This window comes from Lucilia cuprina, chromosome 4 (assembly GCF_022045245.1).
Source record: "Lucilia cuprina isolate Lc7/37 chromosome 4, ASM2204524v1, whole genome shotgun sequence".
In the NCBI taxonomy this organism is placed as follows: domain Eukaryota; kingdom Metazoa; phylum Arthropoda; class Insecta; order Diptera; family Calliphoridae; genus Lucilia; species Lucilia cuprina.
This window is the reverse complement of record NC_060952.1, coordinates 60,796,768-60,823,435: the sequence shown is the minus strand read 5'-3', so window position 1 is coordinate 60,823,435 and position 26,668 is coordinate 60,796,768. Positions and strand designations below refer to the sequence as shown.

Below are 26,668 nucleotides of genomic sequence, written 5' to 3'. Positions count from 1 at the left end.
AACGAAATTGTAAATTTGCCATAGTAAAGGCCAATGATAAGCAAAAACAAAATTCCAACGATAAAATACAGAAAAAGAGCCGGAAATAGATTAAGAAAACAAAAATAGTGTTTAAGATATATTAAGTTAGTTGTGAAATCGTGAAAAAAAATATTGTACCGTGAAAGTGTCCCGTAGTTCTGTGTCGTAAAGCTCGCAATTAGACCGGAAAAGAAAAAAGAGAATGATTAATGTGGTGCAGATTGTGTAAGTTTTGTTTTGTTAGTTGAATACCTTTTTGTTTTGTGTAGAATACGAGTTTGGCGAGAAAGGGTTGGAACCGCCTGAGGTCGGTCATGTCAGCTAGTCGGAAACCTCGCCGTACAACCGGTTCGTAGCACAAATGGCGCCCAAGCAAATGCGATAGTTTAGAATATTTTTCTTCAAATTCGGAATGAAATATTTCAAACTATAAAATGAAACATGTATATACATCGACACATGTAACAATAGACCAGATAGTGTAGTAAATAGCCCAAAAAGATCGCGAAAAATGTTGAAATGTTTATCCATATAGCCGCCTAAATCAAATAGAATAAGAGTGTTGTATATGAATAAAAATCAACAAAATTTGACCGATTATAGAATACTTACCGAGATAAATCGCTGCAGCTAAAAGAAAATTTCAAGTATCTTTTATTGTGTGACGAAGTATTTTCGAATTGCCTTATGTTTCTGTTTCGTTTTACTTTTTTCAAATTATTTAAATGTATAGAAACGGTATATTTTCCGATAGCCTATCGTTACAATCAAATATACGATGTTAGTTGTATCAGAAAATACCCGTAACAGTCGTTGTCACATCCGATGACAATATCAAGATATAGCCGATTGATCGTACAGGAAATTTAATTTGAAACCACCATAAATTATCCAACCACGTTAAGCGTAATTAGAATAACAACCGCCCTGACACATCCATCCGTTTATCATCGCCAAAACCTGAAAATTTTAAAATTAGAGATCCATTAATACAAATTCATTTGTTAGAGTCTATAAAAAAATAGTTCATATTAATCTTTATCTTATTTAGATCTCTTTATCTATATTATTCATTTATTTTGAGTTTATTATTTCGTTAGTTTACTTTATTTATTAGTTATTTATTTCTTATTATTCTATATATTATTTTAATCATTATTATTATTATTATTTGTATTAGTATTATCATTTATTTAGTTAGTAGTTTATGTATTTCATTGATTCATTATTATAGTACGTTTTATTTTGTCTTATTTATGTTCTTATATTGTTTAGTATTTATTTCATTTGATATTTTTATATATTTATTTTGTAGTCCTAATATTTTTCAAATTATTCATTTACATATATTTTATATTTGCAAATTACTTTACCAATTTCCTAAATATTTCCTTTTTTTATATAACGTTTGCCCGATAAGTTTCCGTGAGTGTAGTAAATCAAGTAAAAATTTTACATTTGAAGTTCATAGTAAGGTTTAAGGTAATTAGATGAGATTTTTTTGTCTGAAATTATCATGAGCAATAACCCACCTAATACTAGATCAAGAAAGAGATATAGACAAGTACAATTTGACTTAAATCGATCTTCCCCTTACGTATCACGAAAAATACCAAAACCAAATACTCCTAAAACTCAGTCTAAACCTAAAACTAAACTAGATATAGCTCAATGCAATAAGCCTAATGAACAGATTAGGGATATGTCCCATACCATCATGTCTAGCACTCCTAATCCAACACAAGCCGCGAATGTTTTGCCTACAGATCTTTTAGATCAAGGTACTAGTAAACCATTTGATGAGTCAATTAAACAATTAGTTCAACAAGGTGTTAACTCACAGTTATCCGATATCAAGAAGACCATGGCCGAATTGACATCAACAGTCAGCAGATTAAGCATCGTGGTACAACAAACCCAGCAGGAAAACTGCAAACTAAAAGAAGCCAGTGTATCCAGAACTTCCAGTGATGGAAACATGCAAGTCGACGCCTCCGAATTACAACTTCCATCAGCTCCGTCATCAAGAGCCACATCCATATGTAGTGAGGAAACAAGAAACTACAACAGACCCCGTATCGACAAATGGGGATTAGAATTCGATGGGGACAACAACAAATTAGCTGTCGAAGACTTCGTGTTCCGTTTAGAACGACTGCAAAGCCAATATGGAGTATCCTGGAAGGAGGTTTTAGATAATTTCCATCTTTTAGTTAAAGGATCTGCAGAAAAATGGTATTGGTTGTTTATACAAACCAATTACGTCACCGAATGGTCAACTTTAAAATCAGCCTTGTTAAAACAGTACCAAGCAACCCGATCCAGCTTTGAACTGATGAGAGATATGGTCGAAAGAAGACAAATGCCAGGAGAATCGATCTATTCGTTCTTTTTTGCCATGACTCAATTTAGATCTCGTCTTAGCATCTCTATGCCAGAGGCTGAAATGATAAAAATGATTAAGAAAAATCTCAGAGAGAATATTGGCAGAATCGTTTACCCTATGGCAGTTTCGTCAGTGGAAGAATTGAGGATGCGTTGCCTAGATGCCGAAAAAACTTTCCTTAAAAGAGATTTTCGTCAACAGCCAGCGGTAGGAAACAGGTACCAAAGACAAATTAATGAGTTGTATGAAGATGCTGAAACTCAACCTGTTCGTGAAGAAACTTTTGATGAAGTAGCGGCCGTTAGACTAGTTAATGCCAGCAATTCCACTCCAAGGCAACCATTGGTATGCTGGAACTGTCGCCAAAATGGACACATGTTCATGGATTGTCCAGCAGAAGAAAGAGCAATTTTCTGTTACCGTTGTGGAAAACCTGACGTCATAGCCCCTAATTGTGCCAATTGCCGCAATCGAAATTTTCCCAGGAACGAAGGGAGATCGGGGGACCATCGTTCAACACACAACCCGCAGGGACATCTGCAAGAACAATAAAAACAAATTTAATAAAAGAAGCAAAGAAATTCAACAAATTTTTACCCCAGCAACGACATTTATACACTCTTGAAGATCGTCAAAAGAACTATGAATCCGTCCGAAATAGAATCTTTAACGCCGAAATCTCCATTCCTCGTCCAACAATATCTAGAAGGATTAAAATGTTAAGACAAAAGTTCGCCGAAAGAAAACGAAGTAGAAAACTTACCATTGAGGCAATAGAAACAGCTGATGAGAAATCTTCTGATCCCAGACCATATGCTGAATTTCCGATTGGTGATGTCAAATTACAAGGCCTTCTGGATACTGGCGCTTCAGTTAGCATTTTAGGGAAAGGTTGTCGAGAACTTGTTAGCGAATTAGAGATTCCAATAATACCCATATACTCCGTGATAACAACAGCTAGTGGACAAAAACAAAGATTATTAGGTAATATAATAGTAGACGTTAAATATAGTGATAGGATAGGTAGAATAACTCTTTATCTATGTCCAGATTTAGAACAACCAGCGTATTTGGGGATCGATTTTTGGAAAATCTTCCAACTCGCTCCTGAAATCGTCGGTGTCGATAAATTGAACATAGAAAAAGTTATTGAAACCTTCAAAACCGAAAATCACAAAACCGATCCACATGAACTAAATGAATTGGAACAAAAACAACTCTCAGAAGTAGTTGATATGTTTCCTATATTTGAGAAACTAGGTTTAGGATGTACGTCTTTAGAAAAACACTCTATTAAACTAATAGACGGTGTAGAACCAGTAAAAGATAGACATTACCCAATATCTCCAGCGGTTCAGGAAATCGTCAACAAAGAAATTGACCAGATGTTAGCATTAAGAGTAATCGAAGAAAGCGAAAGTCCCTGGAGCAATAGGACAACAATAGTGAGAAAACCGGGAAAGAATAGGTTTTGTTTAGACGCGAGGAAACTAAATAAGCTTACCGTCAAGGATGCTGGATGGTATCCTTAGCCGAATTGACGAGACCTATTTTATTAGTAGTGTGGACTTAAAATTTGCCTTTTGGCAAATTGATCTAGAAGAAGAGAGTAAGCCATACAACGCGTTTACCGCAGCAGGTCGGCCGCTCTACTAATTTCGTGTAATGCCGTTCGGTCTCTGCAACGCGGCTCAAAGACTTTGTCGCCTAATGGACAAAGTAATTCCACAAAGGCTTAAAGATAACGTCTTCGTCTACTTGGACGACCTCCTAGTCATTTCCGATAGTTTCCAAAAACATCTAAAACTATTAAAGGAAGTTGCTCATTGCCTCGAAAACGCAAACCTAACAATAGGCCTTAAAAAATCACAATTTTGTTTCAAAACTTTGAAGTACCTCGGCTTTATAATAGGCAGTGGAATGTTAAGAACAGATCCCGAAAAGGTGAAAGTCATCCGAGAAATCCCGATCCCGAAATCCGCAAGAGATGTTCGAAGCTTTTTAGGCACCGCCGGCTGGTATCGCCGATTTATAAAGGACTTCTCAACCATATCAGCTCCCTTAACGGATACCTTAAAAAAGAGTCCAAAGTTTCAAATGACTCCAGAAGCAATTCAATCTTTCGAGGATTTAAAAAAGCTCTAACATCCGCTCCTGTCTTACGACATGCCGATTTCTCTAAGCGGTTTTACATCCAATGCGACGCTAGTGATTATGGAATTGGTGCTGTGTTGTATCAGCTCAATGGTAATGAGGAAGAACATCCAATAGCATTCTTCTCACAAAAACTGAACAACTGTCAAAAAAATTATAGTGTGACAGAGATGGAATGCCTAGCAGCGGTGATGGCCGTCAAAAAGTTCCGGCCGTATGTTGAATTGATGCCGTTTACTATAGTGACTGATCACGCGAGCCTGAAATGGTTAATGTCACTCAAGGACTTAACTGGTAGATTAGCCCGCTGGTCTCTTCAGCTCCAAGCATTCGATTTCGAAATAATGCACAGGAAAGGATCGGAAAACGTTGTAGCCGACATGCTATCCAGGTTACCAGATCATGAACATGTCGAAGAGCTCAATATGGAGGAAATATTCGATTTCGAAACAGCTGAATTTGAGAGTGAAGAATACTTAGATCTGGTAAAACACGTCCAAGAAAATAGAAATCAACTCCCAGATCTAAAAGTTGACGATGGTAAAGTTTATAAAAAATGTCCTTCGAACAAGGAGACGATGAATATAAGTGGAAGATGTGGAAACCATCAAACATAACCCAGCCTCTGATAGAAAAGGCACACGCAACACTAACAACAACTCACGTTGGTGTAGCCAAAACACTGGAAAGGTTGAAAAGATTTTTCTACTTGCCCAAGATGGCTTTTCAGGTCAAAATGTTTATAAAAAATTGTCAAACCTGTAAAGAAAAAAAGCCAACCAACCAAAACCTTATGCCCGAAATCGGAAAACCCGTAATTACAGAAAGGCCATTTCAAAAGTTATACATTGACTTTATGGGAAAATACCCAAGGTCCAAAAATGGAAATTGTTATATTTTTATCGTGGTAGATCACTTTACGAAATTTACTTTCCTAAAAGCAATGAAAGAAGCGTCTGCAAATAATGTCGTGGAATTCCTAGTACATGAGATTTTCCATAAGTTCGGAGTTCCCGAAATCATCCACAGTGACAACGGTGCACAATTTAATTCAAAAAGCTTTGAAAATTTAATAAAAACATACAAAATCCATCATATAAAAACTGCAGTATACTCGCCACAAAGCAACGCTAGCGAAAGAGTCAACCAATCCGTTTTGTCAGCAATAAGAGCGTATCTGAAAGACGACCACAGAGATTGGGACCTATACCTATCTGAGATAGAATGTTCACTGAGAACCGCTGTCCACTCCGCTACTGGCTTTACACCTTTCTTTGCTCTTTTCGGATACCATATGTTTTCTAGTGGAGCAGAATATAAACTTAGCCGAAAATTAGAATCCCTAACTGATCATCAAATACTAGAGGTGGACCGAAACGACAAGTTGGAAATCATTAGACAAAAAATTAAAATAAACCTACAAAAAGCCTACGAAAAAAGTGCGAAAAGATACAATCAAAGAGCTCGAGTGGTTACTTTCGTCCCAGGCCAAGAAGTCTATAGTCGAAACACTGTCTTAAGCGACTTTGTGCAGAACCGAATCGCGAAATTTTGTAGAAAATTTTTGAAATGTAGAGTCGTCCGACCTGTCGGTAACAATATGTATGAATTAGAAACGCTACAAGGGAAAACACTAGGTATATATCATGTAAAAGATATCAAAGTATAAGAAAACTAACCAAAGAGAACAAGTAAGAGTGTTATATTCGGCTATGCCGAATCTTTTATACCCACCATCAAATCACTGATATATAAATTAACTTTGATATTTTGAATATTTTATTATTATATATCGATATTAATAAGAACATCAGGGTAACATTTGAAAAAGGTCCATTGATGGGGGTTTTACTATTGACAGTGCTAATTTTTATAGCGAGTAGGGGTATTTATACATACATATATGGACCAATTCTCATAAAAGTCTGTTGGAAGATTTCAGTTCCTTATTTGTTTAAAATTTCATCGATCTACTTGTATTTTGAAGCCATTAAGGAGCATTAAAGTCATAAAATATGGTAGTGAGAGTTTATATCAAAATTGTTTTATGTCGAGTTGCATTGCGGTATTCGTATTTTCCGCGTCATTTTCTGGGGCGGAATTTATATGGGGACTGATCCTCATAAAAATTGATAGAAAGATTTCGGTTCCTATAAAAGAGATAGAGATATTAGCTTACACGAAACTAGTTTATGTCGAATTTCATAAATCTACAGAGCCACTACTGAGCTTTAAAGTCATTTACTGAAGGGACCTTATATGGGGGTAGCGTCAATTATAGACCGATCTCCGTAAAATTTTGTAGAACGATCTTGGTTACTACAGGTCAGGTTTATATCGAATTTCATCGCTTTACACGTTTTTTATTGCTTTACTAATTTTTTTGATGGGGATATTATATGGGGGTAGGTCAATTAAGGCTCGATCCACATAAAATTAAGTTAAGAGTTTTTGACTGGCAAGAAACTTAATTGAGTCGAATTTTATTACTATACTCGTATTTTTAAGCTAGTAATGGGCCTTAAATGTTCCACATAACATTTGGTAAAGCGATTTTGGCTTGTGAAAAACTTACTTCTGTGAAATTTCATCGATATACTCGTATTTTTAAGGCAGTAATGAGCGTTAAAGTATTTTTATGGAGGGTAGAGTCAATTATAGACCGATCCACATAAAATTTGGTGGAAAGGTTTTGGTTCCTAAGATACATACTTATGTCAAATTTCTTCGCTATATTAGTATTTTTACGCCCATAATTAACGTTAAAGTCGTTTTCTGAAGGGGGCCTTATATGGGGGGAAGGGTCAATTGTGAACCGATCCACATAAAATTTGGTAAATTTTGACTTGTATAAATCTTACTTCTGTGTAATTTCATTGCTATAATCCGATTTTTAAGCCAGTAATGGGCATTAAATAAATTTTATGGGGGGACTTCTTATGGGGGGTAGGGTCAACTATGGACCGATCAACATAAAATTTGGTAGAGATATTGCCTAGTATAAAACTTATTTCTGGGAAAATTGGTATAGAGATTTTGGCTAGTATGAAACTTACTTCTGTTAAATTTCATCGCTTTAGTCGTACTTTTAAGCCAGTAATGAGCGTTTTAGTAATTTTATGGAGGGTCTTTATATGAGGGGTAGGGTCAATTATGGACCGATCAACATAAAATTTCATAAAGATTTTTTGGCTGGTACGATACTTCCTTATATCAAATTTCATCGCTATATTCGTTTGTTTAAGCCAGTAATGAGCGTTAAAGTCATTTTTTGAAGGGGACCTTATATGGGGGGTAGGGTCAATTATGGACCGATCCACATAAAATTTCATAGAAATGTTTTGGCTAGAAAGAAACTTACTTATGTCAAATTTCATCGCTATACTTGTATTTTTAAGCGAGTAATGAGCGTTAAAGTAATTTTCTGAAGGGGACGTAATATGGGGGGTAGGGTCAATTATGGACCAATATTCATAAAATTTGTTTAAGAGATATTGGCTTGCATAAAACTTATGTGTGTCGAATTTCATCGCTATATTCCTATTTTTAAGCCAGTAATGAGCGTTAAAGTCATTTTCTGAAGGGGACCTTATATGGGGGGTAGGGTCAATTATGGACCGATATACATAAAATTTGGTTGAGAGATATTGGCTTGCATAAAACTTATGTGTGTCGAATTTCATCGCTATATTCCCATTTTTAAGCCAGTAATGAGCAATAAAGTCATTTTATGAAGGGGACCTTATATGGGGGGTAGGGTCAATTATGGACCGATATACATAAAATTTGGTTGAGAGATATTGGCTTGCATGAAACTTATGTGTGTCGAATTTCATCGCTATATTCCTATTTTTAAGCCAGTAATCAGCTATTTAGTCATTTTCTAAAGGGGACCTTATATGGGAGGTTGGGCCAATTATGGTCCTATGTCCGCCATAATGCAGAATTATTTTTCAGACATCAAAAAACTGACCTATGCGAAATTTTGTGGTATTTGCTTCATAAACAACGAATTTGTGAATATTTGAAGCTATTTATACAATATTCCGGGGGTACAGTTGTATGGGGGCTATATGAAATCGTTGACCAATTTTGCCCATTTTCAATACCAAACATTTCTGATTAATAAAATATATTTTGGAAAAATTTCATCTCAATATCTCTTATTTTGTGGACGCTATCGTGCCAACAACAGACAGACGGACGGACATGGCTAGATCGTCTTAGAATCTTACGAGGTCCCAGAATATATATACTTTATGGGGTCTTAGAGCAATATTTCGATGTGTTACACACGGAATGACAAAATCAATATACCCCCCATCTTTTTTGATGGTGGGTATAAAAAGTGCAATATTAGGACATAAGCAAAGATCAATTATACAAACAATTTAACTAAATATTACAAAACGAAATTATTACTTTGCTTTTTAGATCCTAAGATTGACTAACAAATAAATGAATAAGATATCTGTGATATATATTTACATAAGTACCTGATAGTTTAAGAGTAAAATAATTATAAAAAGTTGATTCAACTCACCAGAATTTGTGCAATATAGAGTAAGGAAACCGCAATACAACAATCCAATCTGTGATATAATGTAGTGTAATTTGGAGTAATTATTTTGTTGATTTTTTTTTTCCAATATTTATTTTAGATTTTAGGGCATGTGCAATATTCTTCTATGTTGTGACAGTCCAAGAAATTCTAGTTAAATCTGAAAAAAAAATCACAAAGTAAAAATTCTTATTTACAAAAATTGTTTCACAGTCTACACTTCCCGTCAAAATGGTGGTCGAAATAATCTGAGTGTTAAATCATCTCTCAGTTCTTTCTTTTATAAAGGTTTGAAGAGATGTCTGACAGATACTATGCAACTTCATCTGAAATTAAGAAAAAGAGTAGAGGCGTAACCCGAAGTTTTTTTTATTGACGTAGCTTTTATAAGCTTAGATTTACTTGCCTCAAAGATCCTTTTTGTAGGCGTCCGTTTAAATTTAGCACCCCGATATGCACTACTGGCAAAGCACCAGTAACAAGAAATTTTATTTAAATTAATCCAAATGGGTTTGCCTCTACAATTTTCTTTCTCTAAACAAGAAAAAAAATTGGAAGAGTATGCTTGCCTAGTACCGTCACCGTAACCTCAATTTATTTCACCCAAACCAAAAACAATCAAACAATGTCGCGAGGTTTCCTGAAAATAAAAGAAAATTAAGAAAAGAAAACTCTTAAAGTATAGTATTTCTACTTACCATATTGAATGACCGGCTAACTCTTCAAAGTAAACTCTTCTTCAGGGTCATGGGCATTCCCCGCGTTGGGCTGGCTCGGAGTTTTGTTGCGGTATACCTCACCGCACCGAGGATTTTATATTTGGCCACCCAAAAAAAAAAAAAAAATTTGCGTGGAGTGACCTTAGGGAAACGCTTCGGGAGGAGGCCAAAACATGCTGCCTCGAGTCCCTCATAATAAAAATAATAGGGAGTAGCCTCTGAAGGATTTAGCCACCAACTCCGGCTACTTCCCGGTGGTTTTATATTCATATAAAGGGGAGGGGCTTTCGACCCAATCGGAGACACTACCTCCTGCCCGAGTCCCAGTGTTTTTGTTTTTCTTCTTGTTAGTAGGTTTTGTTAGTTTTTTTTTTGTTAGTAGTTTTTTTGTTTTTTTTTTTTGATTTGTTAATTTGTTAGTTTGTTAGTTTTTTATTTTTGGTATTTTTTTTTGGTTTTGTAGTTTGTTTTTTTTTGTGTGTGTAAGTTTTTTTTTTGTTGTTTATTGATAGGCAGAAAAGAATAGAAATATTAATAAAATGTAATAAGAAATTGGAACGATAATACTTACAATACCTGTTCATTTTATTTCTTTAGCCTGAAAACAAAAGAAAAAGAAACAAATTAAAATTAAAAAATTACAAAATACTTACCAAATAAATACTCCATGTGTTTGTCCGTCCAGCTGTTGTCAAAATGATTGAAAACAGGGCCGCTCAATATGTTAGATCGCCTTAGAATCTTACGAGGTCCTAGTATATAGATATTTTGTGAGGTCTATGAACAATTTTTCGATATGTTAAACATGGAATGACAAAATCTATGTAGCCCCTTTTATTTTTGATGGTAGGTATAAAAGTATTTGCTGAAAATTTCAGCCATCCTGTTTTTTTTCGTTCGGACCCTGTTATGTTTCAAATGAAAGGAGAAAGGAACGAATCAATATTACTAAATCATCTTAGACACAGGGAACTATAATATTTACTTGCTTATGCCCTATTGGACATATTACTTTATTCCAGTAAAAGGTAATGCGTCTTAAAATTCTCGAGTCCAACTCGTTACCAATAAATATGAAATAATTTAAAATGTTTCTTTAATTTTCTTCCAGTCTTTGGAAAGTACACGTCGTATGTTGGCGCTATGTGAAGAGGTAAGATTAAATAATAATATTATTATTTTGTTGATAAATGCACTGTCCGATTATCATTAATTGAACATGTTTAAGTGTTGAACTATATTTATATTTTTAGTATATTTTATATAAAAAAGGAAAGACCGCCAAATTATGAAAATAAAATCTTATCCAGTTTCATAGACCAAATTCATAATTAATTTTGTAATTTATATTATACATTCAAATTGCCTTTTTGAATATTGTTGAAATCGGTCCATTTGCCCCCATACAACTGTATCTACGAAAAGGCTCAAAGTCATGCTAAATGTTCTAGTATGCCAACAAAAATCGGCAAAATTTACTTTTGTTGAAGTTTAAATGTGTACCTAGTCCCAATACAAACTCCATTTCAGAAAATGACTTAAGGTCAAAATTTTGTATAAACACTAACAACATTATTAAATTCTACATAAATAACTTTGACGTAAGTTCCTCTACCAATATTGATAAAAGTAGGACCATAAATACCCTTTCCTTCATGATCCTCTTGTGGAAAATCTCTTTTTTTTTGCCCACATTTAATTTTATAAATATTCTGGAATAACGGTAAAATACATCATAAATACTTTATTATCTAAAAAATAAAAAAAAAAAATTAACATAATCATTGGTGTAGGGTATTATATGGTAGGCCATGCCGACTATATATTATTCATACTTGGTTTTTAATATTTAATAATACTAGCGTACACAAAGGGAGCTTCGCTTCCCTAATCGAAATTAAATTAATCTATCTTGTATATATATAAAAATGAATGTGTGTTTGTTTGTATGGTTGTATGTTTGAACGTTATTAAACGGCTAAACCAATTTTCTTGAAATTTTCACATCGTATTCTTGTATGTGTTGAATAGGTAATAGGCCATTTTTTATTTTGAATTTTCAAGTGATCGAGAAACCACGCCCATATTAAGAAAATATAAAATCCGTATATTTCAGATAATATAATAGTTAGAGTCCTCAAATTTTGTTGAAGTCACTTTAGAGTTTATATGTTTATTTAAGATAAAAAGTGGGCGAACTAGAGTACAAAAAATCGTTTATCTCGGCAGCTGTTATAGTTAGAATCGAATAAACTCTAACATCAATGTAAACATTTTGGGTAATAAATTGGCGGTCTACCCATGAGAGGAGCGGCACCTCCCATATTAATTAAATATAAAAATTAGTTTTTCTTGACATAATATGACAGTTAGATTCCTCAAATTTTGTTGAAACAACTTTAGTGTCTATATATGTTTGAACGTTATAGGCGACTAAACGGCTGAACCTATTTTCTTGAAATTTTCATATCTTATTCCCGTATGTCTGGAATATGTAATAGCCTACTTTTTATTTTGAATTTTCAAGTGGGCGAGGAGCCACGGTCACATTAAGAAAATAGGAAATTCGTATATTTGAGATAATATAAAAGTTAGAGTCCTCAAATTTTGTCGGAGGCACTTTAGTGTCAATATGATTATAAGGGATAAAAAGTGGGCGGACTTTAATTTAAATACAAAAATTCGTTTAACATGGAAACTATTACAGTTAGAATCTGCACGAATAACTCTAACATCCCTGTAATCCTGGGTAATAAATTGGCGGACTATACATGTGGGGAGCTGCACATCCCATATAAATTTAATACTAAAATTCGTTTATTTTGAAACTAGTACATCTATTACATATAAACATCTATGTAAACATTTTGGGTAGTAAATCGGACAACGCATGAGAGGAGCGGCACCTCCCATATTAATTAAATAATAAAATTCGTTTACCTGGGAAACTAATACAACTAAATTCTTAAAATTTTGCACGAAGAACTTTAATATTCATCTGAAAATGTTTAAGAAAAAAGAGCGGACTTTCATCTGGGGGGCTTGGAGCCCCAATATGAATAAAATAGAAAAATTCATATATCTGATAGTTAGAGCTAGAATCTATAAATTTTACTTGAAGAATTTTGAAATTCATCTCAACACTTAGAGTATAACGAGCAAACTTTTAATGTCCAGCAAAATCTTTGCTTACAATGATTACCATTAAGTACTTCATTAATGACTTACTTTGTAGGTAAAGTTTAAAAAATCAAAATAAAGAAACAAACAAAAATAAAACAGTTACTTTTTCGGTTTTTCCCTTTTTTGTGAACACGATATCAAATGTCTATTTTTAGACAAACAGAATATGAAATAGTATTTGTGTGTAAAAACTATTATTTGACGCACAACAAAACGATAAAGCTGTGGTGTAGTAAGAGTAGCTTTCAACTGGTAGACGGAAGGTATTGAGTTCAACCCTAGTCTGTGTCGACTTTTTATTTTTTCATAAATATTCTATAAATAACTCTACTAAAAAAACTTATTTCCAACCAAATAATATTGACTTACTTTTGGAACATCTTAAACAAAAATAAGTAGTTTTTCTAGTAGAATTGTAAGCAATTTACTCGATGAGCTCTGGTGATTTTTCTAGTGAATTTGTAAGCAAATATTATGCTGGGTGGAGATTTGATATCTCCCATATGAATAAAATACAAAATATTGTTTATCTAGGAAAATATAGAACTCGATTCATCAAAATTTGCATAAATTACTTTAATATTCACCTGAACGTTTTGGAGAAAAAGGCCGGACTTTCGTCTGGGGAACTTAAGGCCCCCACAGGAATTAAATAGAATCTTCCAATTTTATATGAATAACTTTAATGTTAACATTCAGAAAATAACGGACGGACTTTCAATGGGGGGCTTAAAACTACATGTATGAATTAAATATAATATATCTTGAAAACTGTTTGTTAATCGAATTTTTCATAGATATATAGAAATTGGCGAACTTGCAATAATTTGCTTGGCATCTCTAAACTATTGTGATTAGAATTTTCAAAATCGTTAAGTGGGCTTTTTATATACAAAACAAAAAATATTGTATATCCCAAGGCATTAGAATAAGAATATTTGTTTAAAAACAAAAGTATACATTAAATTTTAGCAAGTAAGAAATAAATAGATCATTAATGTATTACTTATTTTGAAATTTAAATGAAATATATTGTCATCAAGAGAAATCAGTAACTGAATAAATACTTTTTTTGATTAATATGTATTTAATTTCGATTGGGGTAGCGAAGCACATCGGGTTTTAGGTAGTATTTTAATAACATAATTAATTAGTGTCCGACCAAACGTTCGGGTACGGGTTCGGTAGAAAGTGAGGATCGGTCAATGTTCGGTATTCGGTGAAATTTTGACCGAACGCCGAATTTTTTATATTTTTACACCATCAAAAAGTTTTGAAAATGCAGAAAATTTGTTTACTGAAGTTATCATACATCCTGGCTGTATAATAAATTTCCGATATACATAGATACAAAACGCCTTTTTAACTGTTCGTATTTTCGGCTGATTTGAAAAACTGTTAACCAGAAAGTGATTAAATAGCTAAGAAAAGTGAAACATTTAATTTGAATTATCTATATTATATATTTATACCCTACACCACTATAGTGGGGAGGGTATTATACGTTTGTGCTGATGTTTGTAACACATTAAAATATTGGTCCTACACCCACCTTTAAGTATACCGATCGACTTAGAATCACATTTTGAGTCGATTAAGACATGTCCGTCTGTCTGTCCGGCTGGATGTCCATGTAATCCTTGTGCGCAAGGTACTGGCCTCAATTTTCAAGATAATTTGATGATATTTGGACCAAGCATGTTTTTTGGCATAAGGACAAAGCCTATTGAAAATGGTTGAAATTGGTCCATTTTTTCACCTAGCCCCCATACAACCGTACCTCTCGATTTGGGCTTTTTATGTTATAATTACGTCAAATATACTATTATCTCTCTAAAAATTGGCACAAATAAGTTTTGTATAAGTATAAATGACACTGCAGATAATCGTAATGATCGGCCCTTATTTGACCCTAGCCCCCATACAAACCCCCCTTCAAAAAATATCTTAAACGTCTAAAATTGACTTGTAACCATTTGTATCGCAATAAAACTCAACATAATTAACTATTATTTAAAAACATATCCTTTTCCCAAATTTAATGAGGATCGGCTCATTTTTGACTCCTATATAAAGCCTCATTTAGAAAATTTGTTTTTTTTATCAATAAATTGCTTAACTACTTTGGAATTAACGTAAAATTCAACATAAAAGTTTCTTTGTGAAAAATAAAAATTTTTAAAATATACTCATGGTGTAGGGTCGGCCATGCCCGACTATACTTTCCTACTTGTTTTTATTTTTTTTAGAAACTGTAATTTTATTGATTCGATAAAATTCATTTTAATCACCTTGGATTATAATATGATCATGTATAAAAATATTTTGATAGATAGAAAAAATATCATGATGAAATATTTTGACGGTATTTAATCATAATATAGGATAATACGATTTTTTTAAAAATGTTACAATATCGATAATATGTTTAGACTACAATCATAATTTTAACCACAACCATGTTTTTCTCTGCGAGTTCTTACAGAGCACGTTTAAAACCCAAAAATAAAAGTATTAAGATGTATGCATTTCACAAAAATTGTTTGTTATTAAAAATGTATCACTCTCTGGAATTCGGAATTAGTTGATAATTGACCCAATTGTTATCTAAAGACCCTCTCCAAAAAATCATCCGAATGTTCATATTTTGGTTTTAAATTTTATAGATTTCTTAGTTTTTTAATCATAAATGCGTTTTTTATTTAAGAGAACAGTTCGTGTTCACTGAACTTTGAAAACCGAACAAAATTCAGGTTCAGAGGAACTTTCAAATTTACCGAAGTTCGGGTTCGCTGTTCGGTACCGAACAAGCATTGGTCGGACTCTATAAATAATTAAAAATACAAAAATATACAGATTAATTTTTGTACATTATATTTGTTGTTCAAAACGCGTTATTTTTATACCCACCATCAAAAAAGATGGGGGGTATATTGTTTTTGTCATTCCGTTTGTAACACATTGAAATATTCGTCTAAGACCCATAAAAGTATATATATTCTGGGTCCTTGTTAGATTCTAAGACGATCTAGCCATGTCCGTCCGTCCGTCTGTCTGTCTGTTGAAAACACGATAGAGTCCAAATGGAAGTAGCTGAAATTTTGCACAGATACTTATAGTTGATGCAGTTTGTTTGGTATTGAAAATGGGCAATATCGGTCCACGATTTCGCCTAGCCCCCATATAAGGTCCCCTCTAGAAAATGACATTATCGCCCATAACTGACTAACAAAAGCATCAATAGCGGTGTAATTCGGCACAAACATGTTTTGTGGGGACATAAATCTTTTCGTAGAATTTTATAAGGATCGGTCCATAATTGACCCTACCCCCCATACAAAGTCCCCTTCAGAAAATGACTTTATCGCTCACAATTGACTAACAGAAGCATCAATAGCGGTGTAATTCGGCACAAACATGTTTCATGGAGACATAAATCTCTTCGTAGAATTTTATAAGGATCGGTCCATAATTGACCCTATCCCCCATACAAAGTCCCCTTCAGAAATTGACTTTATTGCCCATAACTGACTAACAGAAGCATCAATAGCGGTGTAATTCGGCACAAACATGTTTTACGGGAACATAAATCTCTCCGTAGAATTTAATAAGGATCGGTCCATAATTGACCCTACCCCCCCCCCCCCCCATATGATGATTTTATCGCTCATGACTGGCTAAGAGAAGCATCAATAACGGTGAAATTCGGCACAAATATGTTTTATGAGAACATAAGTCTCTGCGTAATTTTATAAGAATCGGTCCTTAATTGACCCTACCACCCATAAGAAGTCCCCGTCAGAAAATTACTTTATCGTTCATAACTGGCTAAGAGAAGCATCAATAGCGGTGAAATTTGGCACAAACATGTTTTATGGGAACATAATTCTGTTCGTAGAATTTTAAAAGGATCGGTCCATAATTGACCCTACCGCCCATATAAAGTCCCCTTCATAAAATGACTTTATCGCTCATAACTGGCTAAGAGAAGCATAAATAGCGATGAAATTCGGCACAAACATGTTTTTGGTCACATAAATCTCTTTGTAGAGTTTTATAAGGATTGGTCCATAATTGACCCTATCCCAACTACAATAATATTCGACATACAAAAGTTTTATAGGAACTAAAATCATTTTCTTAAATTTTATGAAGGTGGGTCCATTATTGTCTAACCCCCTAATAAGGTCCCCTTTAGACAATGAATTCAACGCTCATTATTACAAAATTCGACAAAAATAAGTTTCGTGCGAGCCAAAATCTCCCTATCAAATTTTATAAGAAGCGATCCTTATTGAAAGTGAGAATATCGGTTCACGTTTTCGCCTAGACCTATTATAAGGCCGCCATCAGAAAATAAGTTTATCGCTAAGAGATGTATCAATAGCGGTGAAATTCAATACAAACATGTTTAATGTTTGTATTGAATCTCTTTTTTTATAAGGATAGGCCAATTATTGGTGCTACCCTCCCATATTAGTTCTCCTTGACTTTAATGCTCATATCTGCTCATAACATATATATAAAGCAATAAAATTCGACATAAAAGAGAATACCAAATTATAGTGAATTTTACAATTCCTATAACAGAATTTAACATAAGTGAATTGGGTGCAATTTTTCATGACTTCACTTATGACAAATTTATAAGAAATTTTGCATGTATTTAAAATGCATTAACAAGAATATGTACAAAAGAAATCATGAACATATCCCTTCTTCTTGAACAACTTCAAAATTTTTTTTGCTGGGATATTTTATACCTGTTTGTTGTTGGAGTTGCGCTGGTTCTTTTTGTTTTTCTTCAGCTTTTGTTTTAATTGTTGTTTATTTTTAGTTTCTTTCTATTATAATTCTTTATTTATTATTTATTAAACAAGTACTTTTTTGTGGTTTATTTTTATGTATTTTGGTGAAGTTTACCACAGGTTTTGAATGGGTCCTGAAAATAAAAAAAATGATGGGTAGACGTCATTTCCTAGTTCCACTTCAATTATATTTTTGTCAGCCAATGAATTTGACGGGAAATCAGCAGTGGGATCTGCGAGGATGGGTCCAGTTGGTACTCACTTTTGCACGCTTGTGGTATAACTTAAAAACTTCCTGCACGTACGGATAGGATGATCTTTCATGCAAATGCCGCATGAAAATTGCCAGTAGTCGGGTCTGTCGGTTTGTTGGGATGCCATACCTGTAAATAAAAGTTAGAACAATATTAATGTATGTAAATAACTAGGGAGTATACTAATTTGCAAATAAAAACACAATTTTTGTTATTGGCCTGGTGATGACTCCATTTTTTGTCTTGATGTCGACAACTCTACAGTTCTGGTCAGGTCCAAGGTAGGTTTTGATGATTCGGCCCATTCGCCATTCGTTGGGCGGCAAGTTGTTGTTTTTGATGACAACCAGATCGTTGTCTTTAACGTTGTCCCTCTGTGTCTTCCATTTGTATCTGCGATGGAGTTCAGCTAGGTACTCGGACTTCCATCTTTAACAAAATGAGTGGTGGATGACCTTTAAGCATTTCCAACGATTGATGATAGTCAGATTTTCGCTGCTTACATCGGGTTCAGCTTGGGTCAATAATGCACTACCAATAAGGAAGTGTCCAGGGTCAATGGATTAAGGTCATTTGGGTCATCGCTAGCAGGACTTAAGGGTCTAGAAGTGAGGCACGATTCTTTACGAATAGGAATTGTATATAGCTCTTCAAAAGTGAATTCCATGTTTGGTATCATCTTTTTGAGGTGAGTTTTAAATGACTTTACACCGGCTTCCCAAAGGCCGCCCATGTGTGGGGCTCCTGGGGAATAAACTTCCAGTCGATATTTTGATGACTATAATGAATGGTCACATGGTTTTGAAGAGACTTAATAAAGTCTATACGGTCTTTTCTGAGGAGTTCTGCAGCTCCGACAAAATTTTTTCCATTGTCTGAGTAGATGAGTGCGGGACATCCACGTCTTCCTATGAAGCGGGAAAATGCGGATAGGAACGATTGGGTCGATAGGTCACATGCCGCTTCAAGATGTAAGGCTTTTGTGGCAAAGCATACAAATATGAAAATGTAACCTTTTGTGATAAGACACGCTCGGCCTGTGTAATTTTTGATGTCAAAAGGTCCTGCGTAGTCTACTCCTGTTGTTGCAAAAGGTCTGGATAGAGTTGTACGTTCTGGTGGTAATGAAGCCATGATTTAATTTTGTGTTTGTTTTTTGTACAAAACACAAGTTTTACAGTTGTGAATTACGCTTTTGACTAAGGGTTTCAATCTGAATATCCAATATTCTGTTCGTAGGACTAGAGTCATTAGTTGGTTTTCTCCATGAAGGGTAATTTTGTGTATAAATTAAACTAAAAGTCGTAATAGCTTCGAGTAAGAAGGCAGCAATATTGGGTAGCGTTCATTATAGGTCAATGCTGGTGATTGAGCGAGTCGAACATTGGCTCTGATAATGCCATTGCGATCCATGAATGGGTTTAAGGTCAAAAGACTGCTGTTTGAGGATATTTTCTCTTTGAGTCTCAAATTCTTATGCTCATCTGGGAAATGATTTTGTTGAGTCCATAAGATGATTTTTGATGAATTCTATTTCTTCTCGTATAATTTCTGCTGCAGATATGCGAAAATGTGTTCTGTTAGTTCCTGTATTTCTCCAGAATCGCATGACATACGCGAGTACTTTATAAGCGCGTGATAGATCTGAAATGCGATTTAATGGGTCTTCGCGTGTTGTGGTTGTAAATGATTTTACAGTTTTAGCTTCTAAATTGGTATCACCTGTTTGTGTTGGTATCGGCCATTGATTTTTAGGTAATTTTAACCAGGAGGGATCGAACCACCATAGGTTGTGGTTTTCTAGTTCTTGGGGGGTACATCCTCGGCTGGCTACATCTGCTGGATTATCTTTTGAGTCGATATGTTGCCAATTTTGATTTCCAACCTTGTCTAGGATTTTTGAGACACGATTTCCTACAAAAGTGTTCCATGAGCAGGGGGTTTCTTTAACCAGGACAGCACGATTGTTGAGTAGGCCCAATAATATGTCTTGGTATTTTGAATTTGAAGATTTGGTATAAGTCCACATTCAAAATTTGCCAATAACACGGATCCACACAGTTCTAAGCGGGGTACCGATATTTGCTTAATGGGAGCTACACGGGTCTTTGAAGCCAGAAAAAACGTGAATACAGAGTTTTCCGATTCTATTCGAAAATAAAGGGTCGCTGAATAGGACTTTTTGAAGCATCACTGAAACCGTGAATTTCCACATTGCAATTCGGACTATATTGGATCCAAAGGGGAATTTTCAATGTGTTTATTATGGGTCAGTTTTTTATGAATTTTTGCCACTCTAGACAAGTCAAGGGCTTTATTATGTCATCCCAATCGACTTAGTCTAACCAAATCTGTTGCATAATTAGTTTTGCGTCTACTATTATTGGGGCTATCCATCCACAAGGGTCAAAGAATTTGGCAATTGTAGATAAAACTTCTCTTTTGGTGTAGTTTTTTTTTAATTTGAAATCTGGTGCTGTGAATTCCAAGAGTCTTAGTTAGGGTGTTTTCGGACAAATTAACCAATCGAGAGGTAGTAGGGTCTCATTTGGTAGGTCTTGTATAACTCGTGGGTCATTTGAGGTCCATTTCATCAGGTCAAAACCAGCGGATTTTAAAACTGTTTTAAGTTCTTTTCTTGATTTAATGGCGTCGATTGTGTGTCCACCTGCTAAAACATCATCCACGTACATGTTTTGTTGAAGAATTTTTGACGCGAGTGGGTGAGTTGACTTAACAACGAGGCGCAGTTGACTCCAAACGTCACTGTCAGGAGTTCGTAATCCTCAATAGGATCGTTTGCTGTTTGACGAAATAATATCCTTTGATATTTGGTTTGAGTCGGGTCAATACAGCGATGATATTCAATGAAAACATGTTTTATATGAACCAAACTCGGTCTAAAAAAAGTTATAAGGATATAAGATCAACATTACAAAATTTGCTGAAAAAAATCAGAAAATTACTAGTACAGCGCTGAAAATAGACATAAAAAAATGTATATATAAAGGTCCTCTTCAGAAATTTACTCATACGCTCACTGTTTAAAAATTGAACTAAAACATTTGGGTTTTATAAATTATATTCTGTTAGTTCAAAAGAGCTCGGTCTATAATTGACTTAAGCCATATTCCAAATACGACCCTGATGTTTATAGGATAGAATTCCTTTCACGTCATACGGTTTGATGATGGGTATATGAGATTCAGCACAGCCGAATATAACACACTTACTTGTTCTTTTTGCATTGTGGGCAGTCATGTTTCATTTTAAAATATATCTGAGATCTTTGTTCGATTCTATTTAAAAATATATCACGGGAAAGATCGGGAAAGTCTCCATATACTGGAGATTAGTACTGATTTAGTATGCCTTTTTTACGCTTTGAGGAAGTTCTTCTATGCTGTTGCCATATATTTGTCGGGGCAATTATTGTAATTAATTGTCTTTGGAAATTATTATTTTCTTTGTTACATTGATGGGTTCATAAAAGAGGGATCCTGATCCATTTTGTTGAGTATTTCTGTTGCCAAAGAACACAGTCATCTCAGTAGTGTGATCCAATGCTGCCTGTCATTCCGCAACGGGGCTGCTATGGCAAGAGATTAGATAGCTCGAGTACTTTAACAGAGTGTTTGTACATGGACCGGACCAGCCATGTACAAAAATTGGTTTAGCTACCTTTGCGAAGTCTCTGATAAATCTTCTATAATACGAGGTCATTCCTAAAAGCTTTGGAGATTCAAAGAAAGAAGCAAATTCTCTATAGTCTTTATTTTATTTTGATCAGGTTTAATGTCTCTTGCTCCTACAACATACCCCAGAAATTCAACTTCAGTCTAAAAAATTAGTTTTATCTAGATTAACGTTTAAATTTGCCTCAAGAAGTTTAGCAGATATGGTATCGATATTCTTTAAATGATCTTCTATACTTTTACCTATTACAATGATACCGTATATATACACAACAATTTTCCATTCGTATTCTCGAAGGATGTTAATTTTTTAAACCAAAGGGTAATCTAAGAAAATCAAATTTTCCATTTATATTAGAAAAAGCTGTTTTCTGAATATTCCTTGGTTCCATAGCTATTTTATGAAAACCCGACGTTAGGTCAATTGTTGTAAAATATTTTGCATTTCTTAAATAAGCTAGTGTACACGTTATGTCAGGAATACGATAATTGTCAGAAATTATTATCGAATTAAGTCGTTTGAAGTCGACTACCACTCGATACTGTTTTCGCCATTGGGGTTCGGTTTTTTTGGTACCACCCAAATTGGGAAATTATAAGGACTTTTTTAAGGAGTGTTAACGCCTTTGGAAAGTAATTCTTCTATATGTCTATCTACTTCTATTCTCATGCAAACAGGATTTTCGTGTAGATTGACTCATCCGTGCTTGCTTATTTCAGGCCGAATACTGGTAGATGCCATTTCACTACCATCCAATGGACCGAAAAGTAATCTATACTTGTATACAACTTTTTTTCCTGTCACCTTCGTTTCAATGACCTTACAACTATTGGTTTATCCAGAAGCGTACTGGACAGCAGCGAACTACAAAAGTTTTTGTTCCAGCCCGTATTTATAAGGAATTCTAATGTAATATTATTCCCTAATTTGCATTCTATGTAAGGTAGGCTATACAATAAAATTTATTTCTCTGGGAGCATCTTCCGATTATGCGGCTCGTTTTTGTGTATCATTACTCTCAGTATGTTACAAACGACTTCTCTGCCGTTCTCGGATTGGTAATATAATTCAAGAGGTAGCGCCTGCCCGAGGATTCATGCCTAGGCCTAGTTTGTGGTCGGATATTTTATTGTTGCTATGTAGGATATGATTTAGGAGGAGTGTACAGATTAACTACAGTAAAGGAGTCTACAGCCCTATTAGCAAATGTAATATTATTTCTCAAAGACACATTCTACGGTCTTAAGCAGGGTGAATACGTTTCTGGTAGAGTCCAAGGTCTCAGTATGATTACCATCCAAAATAAATCTGGCTTCAACCCCCTAATGAATACATTCAAGGACCTATTCCTATAAGTTTCAATAAGTGCTTTCACTGTTTCTTCGCTATAAGATTCTGTTTTTAACTTGTTCACAATCAAAAAAAGCTGATGGTTCACTTTTGAATAAAGTTCGTCTACTGATGATGAGTCCTCAGTTAACTGATTAAGCTTATGTTCCAAGGTTTAGAGATCTCTCTCTTATCAGCATAATGGAGTGAAAGAACCCTTCATTTCCAGCCAACTACTGTCAAACGCATTACAAGAAATCTTTTGACGAATGCTTTGGACAATTTCTCTAAAAATGGGTTTATACTTAACAATTTCAAAGTCTTTCAATATTGTTTCAACTGAGTGGACCCATGATATATATTGTGTGGGATTGAAATCGAAAGCTCTAAGCTCTTTCACGCTGGCAGGAAGACGACTTATGTCTTTCAAGTCGTCCTCCGTTAGTGGTCGTTGCAGGGGTCAAACATCATCGTTAAACGGACTCAGTATATTTCCTTGCGTCCTTTCAAGTTCCTCTAGTATTTTTAAAACTTGTTCATAAGTACCGCCTTGTGTTGTAGTTTCGATTCTATTCAACCTCCCCTCAACAGACTTAATCTGTTCCATAAATCTATTTATCGCTCCGGTTAAGGCAGTCACCTAATTCCTCCATTCTGATGCTGACGAGAAATTAAATTAGAGGAAAAATTAACTCACCTGAATGATCCTTAATCGATGCACACAACACACTTAAAAATTTCAAATTTCGATTTTCAATTTTTTCTCTGATGAAACTAGTTTTTGTATAATATACTATTACTAGTTTATAACCCGCTACTTTGGTAACCTTTCTATTTCTTAATATTATACTACAGATATTTTAGAAAATTCAAGGAGTACCTTTTGAAGAACGATAAAGTACCAGAAAGTCCCCTTCTATAGGGTCTCACTTAATCCGTGACATACATGCATAAATTTCATGTTTCTAGGTCTAATATTATACACATTTTAAAAAGTACCTTTTGAAGAACGAAAAAGTTTCCTTTTGTGGGTTCTCACTTTATCCGGGTCATACATACTTAATTACATGTTTCCAGGTTCAGTATTATAGAAATTTCAAGAAGTACCTTTTCAAGAACGATAAAGTTCCAAAAAGTCCCCATTTATAGGTTCTCATTTAATCCGGACTCTACATACTTAATTTCATGCTTCTTTAATATTGTAGAAATTTCAAAAACTACCTTTTGATGAACGAAATAGTACCAAATAGTCTCCCATTATGGGTTTTTACTTAATACGGGCCACACATGCTTAATTTTATGTTTCTAGGTTCTGTATTATAAAAATTTCAAAAAGTACCTTTTGAAGATCGATAAAGTGCCAAAAAGTCCGTTTTATAGGTTGTCATGAAATCCGGACTCTACGTACTTAATTTTATGCTTCTAGATTTAATATTATGGAAATTTCTTAAAGTACATTTATACCAAAAAGTCCATTTTTATGGGTTCTTAAACTTGAGCAACTTCTGTAGACTGGTAGAGCGGGGGGAAAACAAGGAGCAATCTACAAGAAGTTTTTCTGATAATTATAATAACTCTCGTCCGAGATATTATAATTATATGCGGTTGCGGGGGAAAGGGAAAAGAAAGAAATTAAGCGGGGATTAGTAAAAGATAATATTTCTTTCAATTCTATAAGAGAGTAAGGGTTTTTGGGGAATGAGGAAACTCACCTTTTGTTATGCCGGGCCAAATGAAGTAAATAAAGTGGAGTTAGAGTTTGGTTTTTATATTTAATGTTATTTTGTTCACAGCACTGAGATATTAAAGAGCGGGAGAGTATTTTTATGTTTTCACAACGACTGATGAATTACAAGTGAAGGTTATTTTAATTATAAGAAACGCGAAACTTAGGTTTAGAACATAAATGGCTATTCAGCGAATATTTAGAACAAATGACAATTCAATAGTACCGAATACTAATTACTAATTACAAGATTACTTTACAATGTTAAGATAATACAGTTCATTTAATAATTCATAATAATTCAATTTATCTTAAATGCAAATAATCTTCTAGTAAAAAAAAATTAATATAAAAATTCAAATTAAAATAAAATTCATTTAATAATAAACAAGTAAGAATGTTATAGTCGGTCAAGCCCGACCATATAATACCCTACACCACAGTGTATTTCGCGGAATAATTAGTTTCCTTCTAAGTTTTTAATTAAATATTTTAAAAGTTAAGAAGTACTTAAGCCCTCCCGCCACGCCACGGCTTATTCCAAGGGAGAGTATATATGTTATTTCACATATTCGATGTCTGTAAAAAAATATATATTTAAGGTTAAATATAAAATTAAAGCAATTATTAAACTTTATCGTTTCTAAGTCATTAAGGCTAGTATAATACTTGGTTTGGCAGGTTTTTGTTGAACTTAAAAGCCCTATTCGGCGGGTTCATTTGTATAGGAGCTAGGTTAAATAATGGACCGATGTAAACCAGTTTCAACAGGCTTCGTCTCTGGTACAATAGAAGATCGAGTGCCAAATTTTATTGAATTATCTTCATAATTGCGACCTGTAGTTTGATTACAAGTTTTAAAAGCCCTATTCGAGGGGTACATTTGTATGGGGGCTAGGTGAAATAATGGACCGATGTTAACCATTTTCAACAGGCTTCGTCTCTGGTACAATAGTAGATAAAGTGCCAAATTTTATTGAATTATCTTCAAAATTGCGACCTGTAGTTTGATTACAAGTTTTAAAAGCCCTATTAGAGGGGTTCAGTTGTGTGGGCCTAGGTGAAATAATGGACCGATGTTAGCCATTTTCAATAGGCTTCGTCTACGATACCATAAAAGATCATGTGCCAAATTTCATTGAATTATCTCCAAAATTGCGACCTGTAGTTTGATTACAAGGTTTACAAGCCCTATTCGGGGGTTCAGTTGTATGGGGGCTAGGTGAAATAATAGACCGATCTTATACATTTTTAATAGGCTTCGTCCCTGGGACAATATAAGATTATGTACCAAATTTCATTGAATTATCTTAAAAATTGCGACCTATAGTTTGATTTCAAGGTTTACATGAACGGACGGACAGACGGACGGACATCGCTAAATAGACTCAGAAAATGATTCTAAGCCGATTGGTATACTTTAAGGTGGGTATAGGACCAATATAATTGTGCGTTACAAACATCAGCACAAACTCAATATACCCTCCCCACTAAAGTGGTGTAGGGTATAAATAAAAACAAAACAATTAGAAATCAAATGATGACTAGCGAAATTCCATTGTCTCGCGAAACTTCCACTGTATCATTGGGACCGCGACTTTTAGTTCTTTATTTAGATTTATGGATAAAGCTGAAAACCAGGTTTCATTTTATCTTGTTAAATTCTGAATTTTAGCCAGTTTGTGGATGATTTAGCCAGAATGTGGATGATTGCCTATACACAGGTAAATAGCCCTGAAGTTATAGATGCAATGCTTACATTTGCTACACGGTATTACAATTGGTCAAATATACCCCATAAACTCTCTTAAATCATATTTCGAAAGAACTC

The 26,668-nt window shown here is 34.3% G+C and overlaps 1 protein-coding gene across 2 annotated transcripts in view; it reads left to right on the top strand.

The window, feature by feature from the left end:
* Window positions 1-26,668, top strand: part of LOC111689226 (synaptosomal-associated protein 25) — a 648,407-nt gene that overhangs the window by 216,215 nt on the left and 405,524 nt on the right. For both annotated transcript variants that reach the window (XM_046948035.1, XM_046948034.1), the window contains exon 3: window positions 10,953-10,994. In XM_046948035.1, coding sequence (XP_046803991.1) covers window positions 10,953-10,994 — 42 coding nt within the window. The remainder of the gene's footprint in view (window positions 1-10,952; window positions 10,995-26,668) is intronic.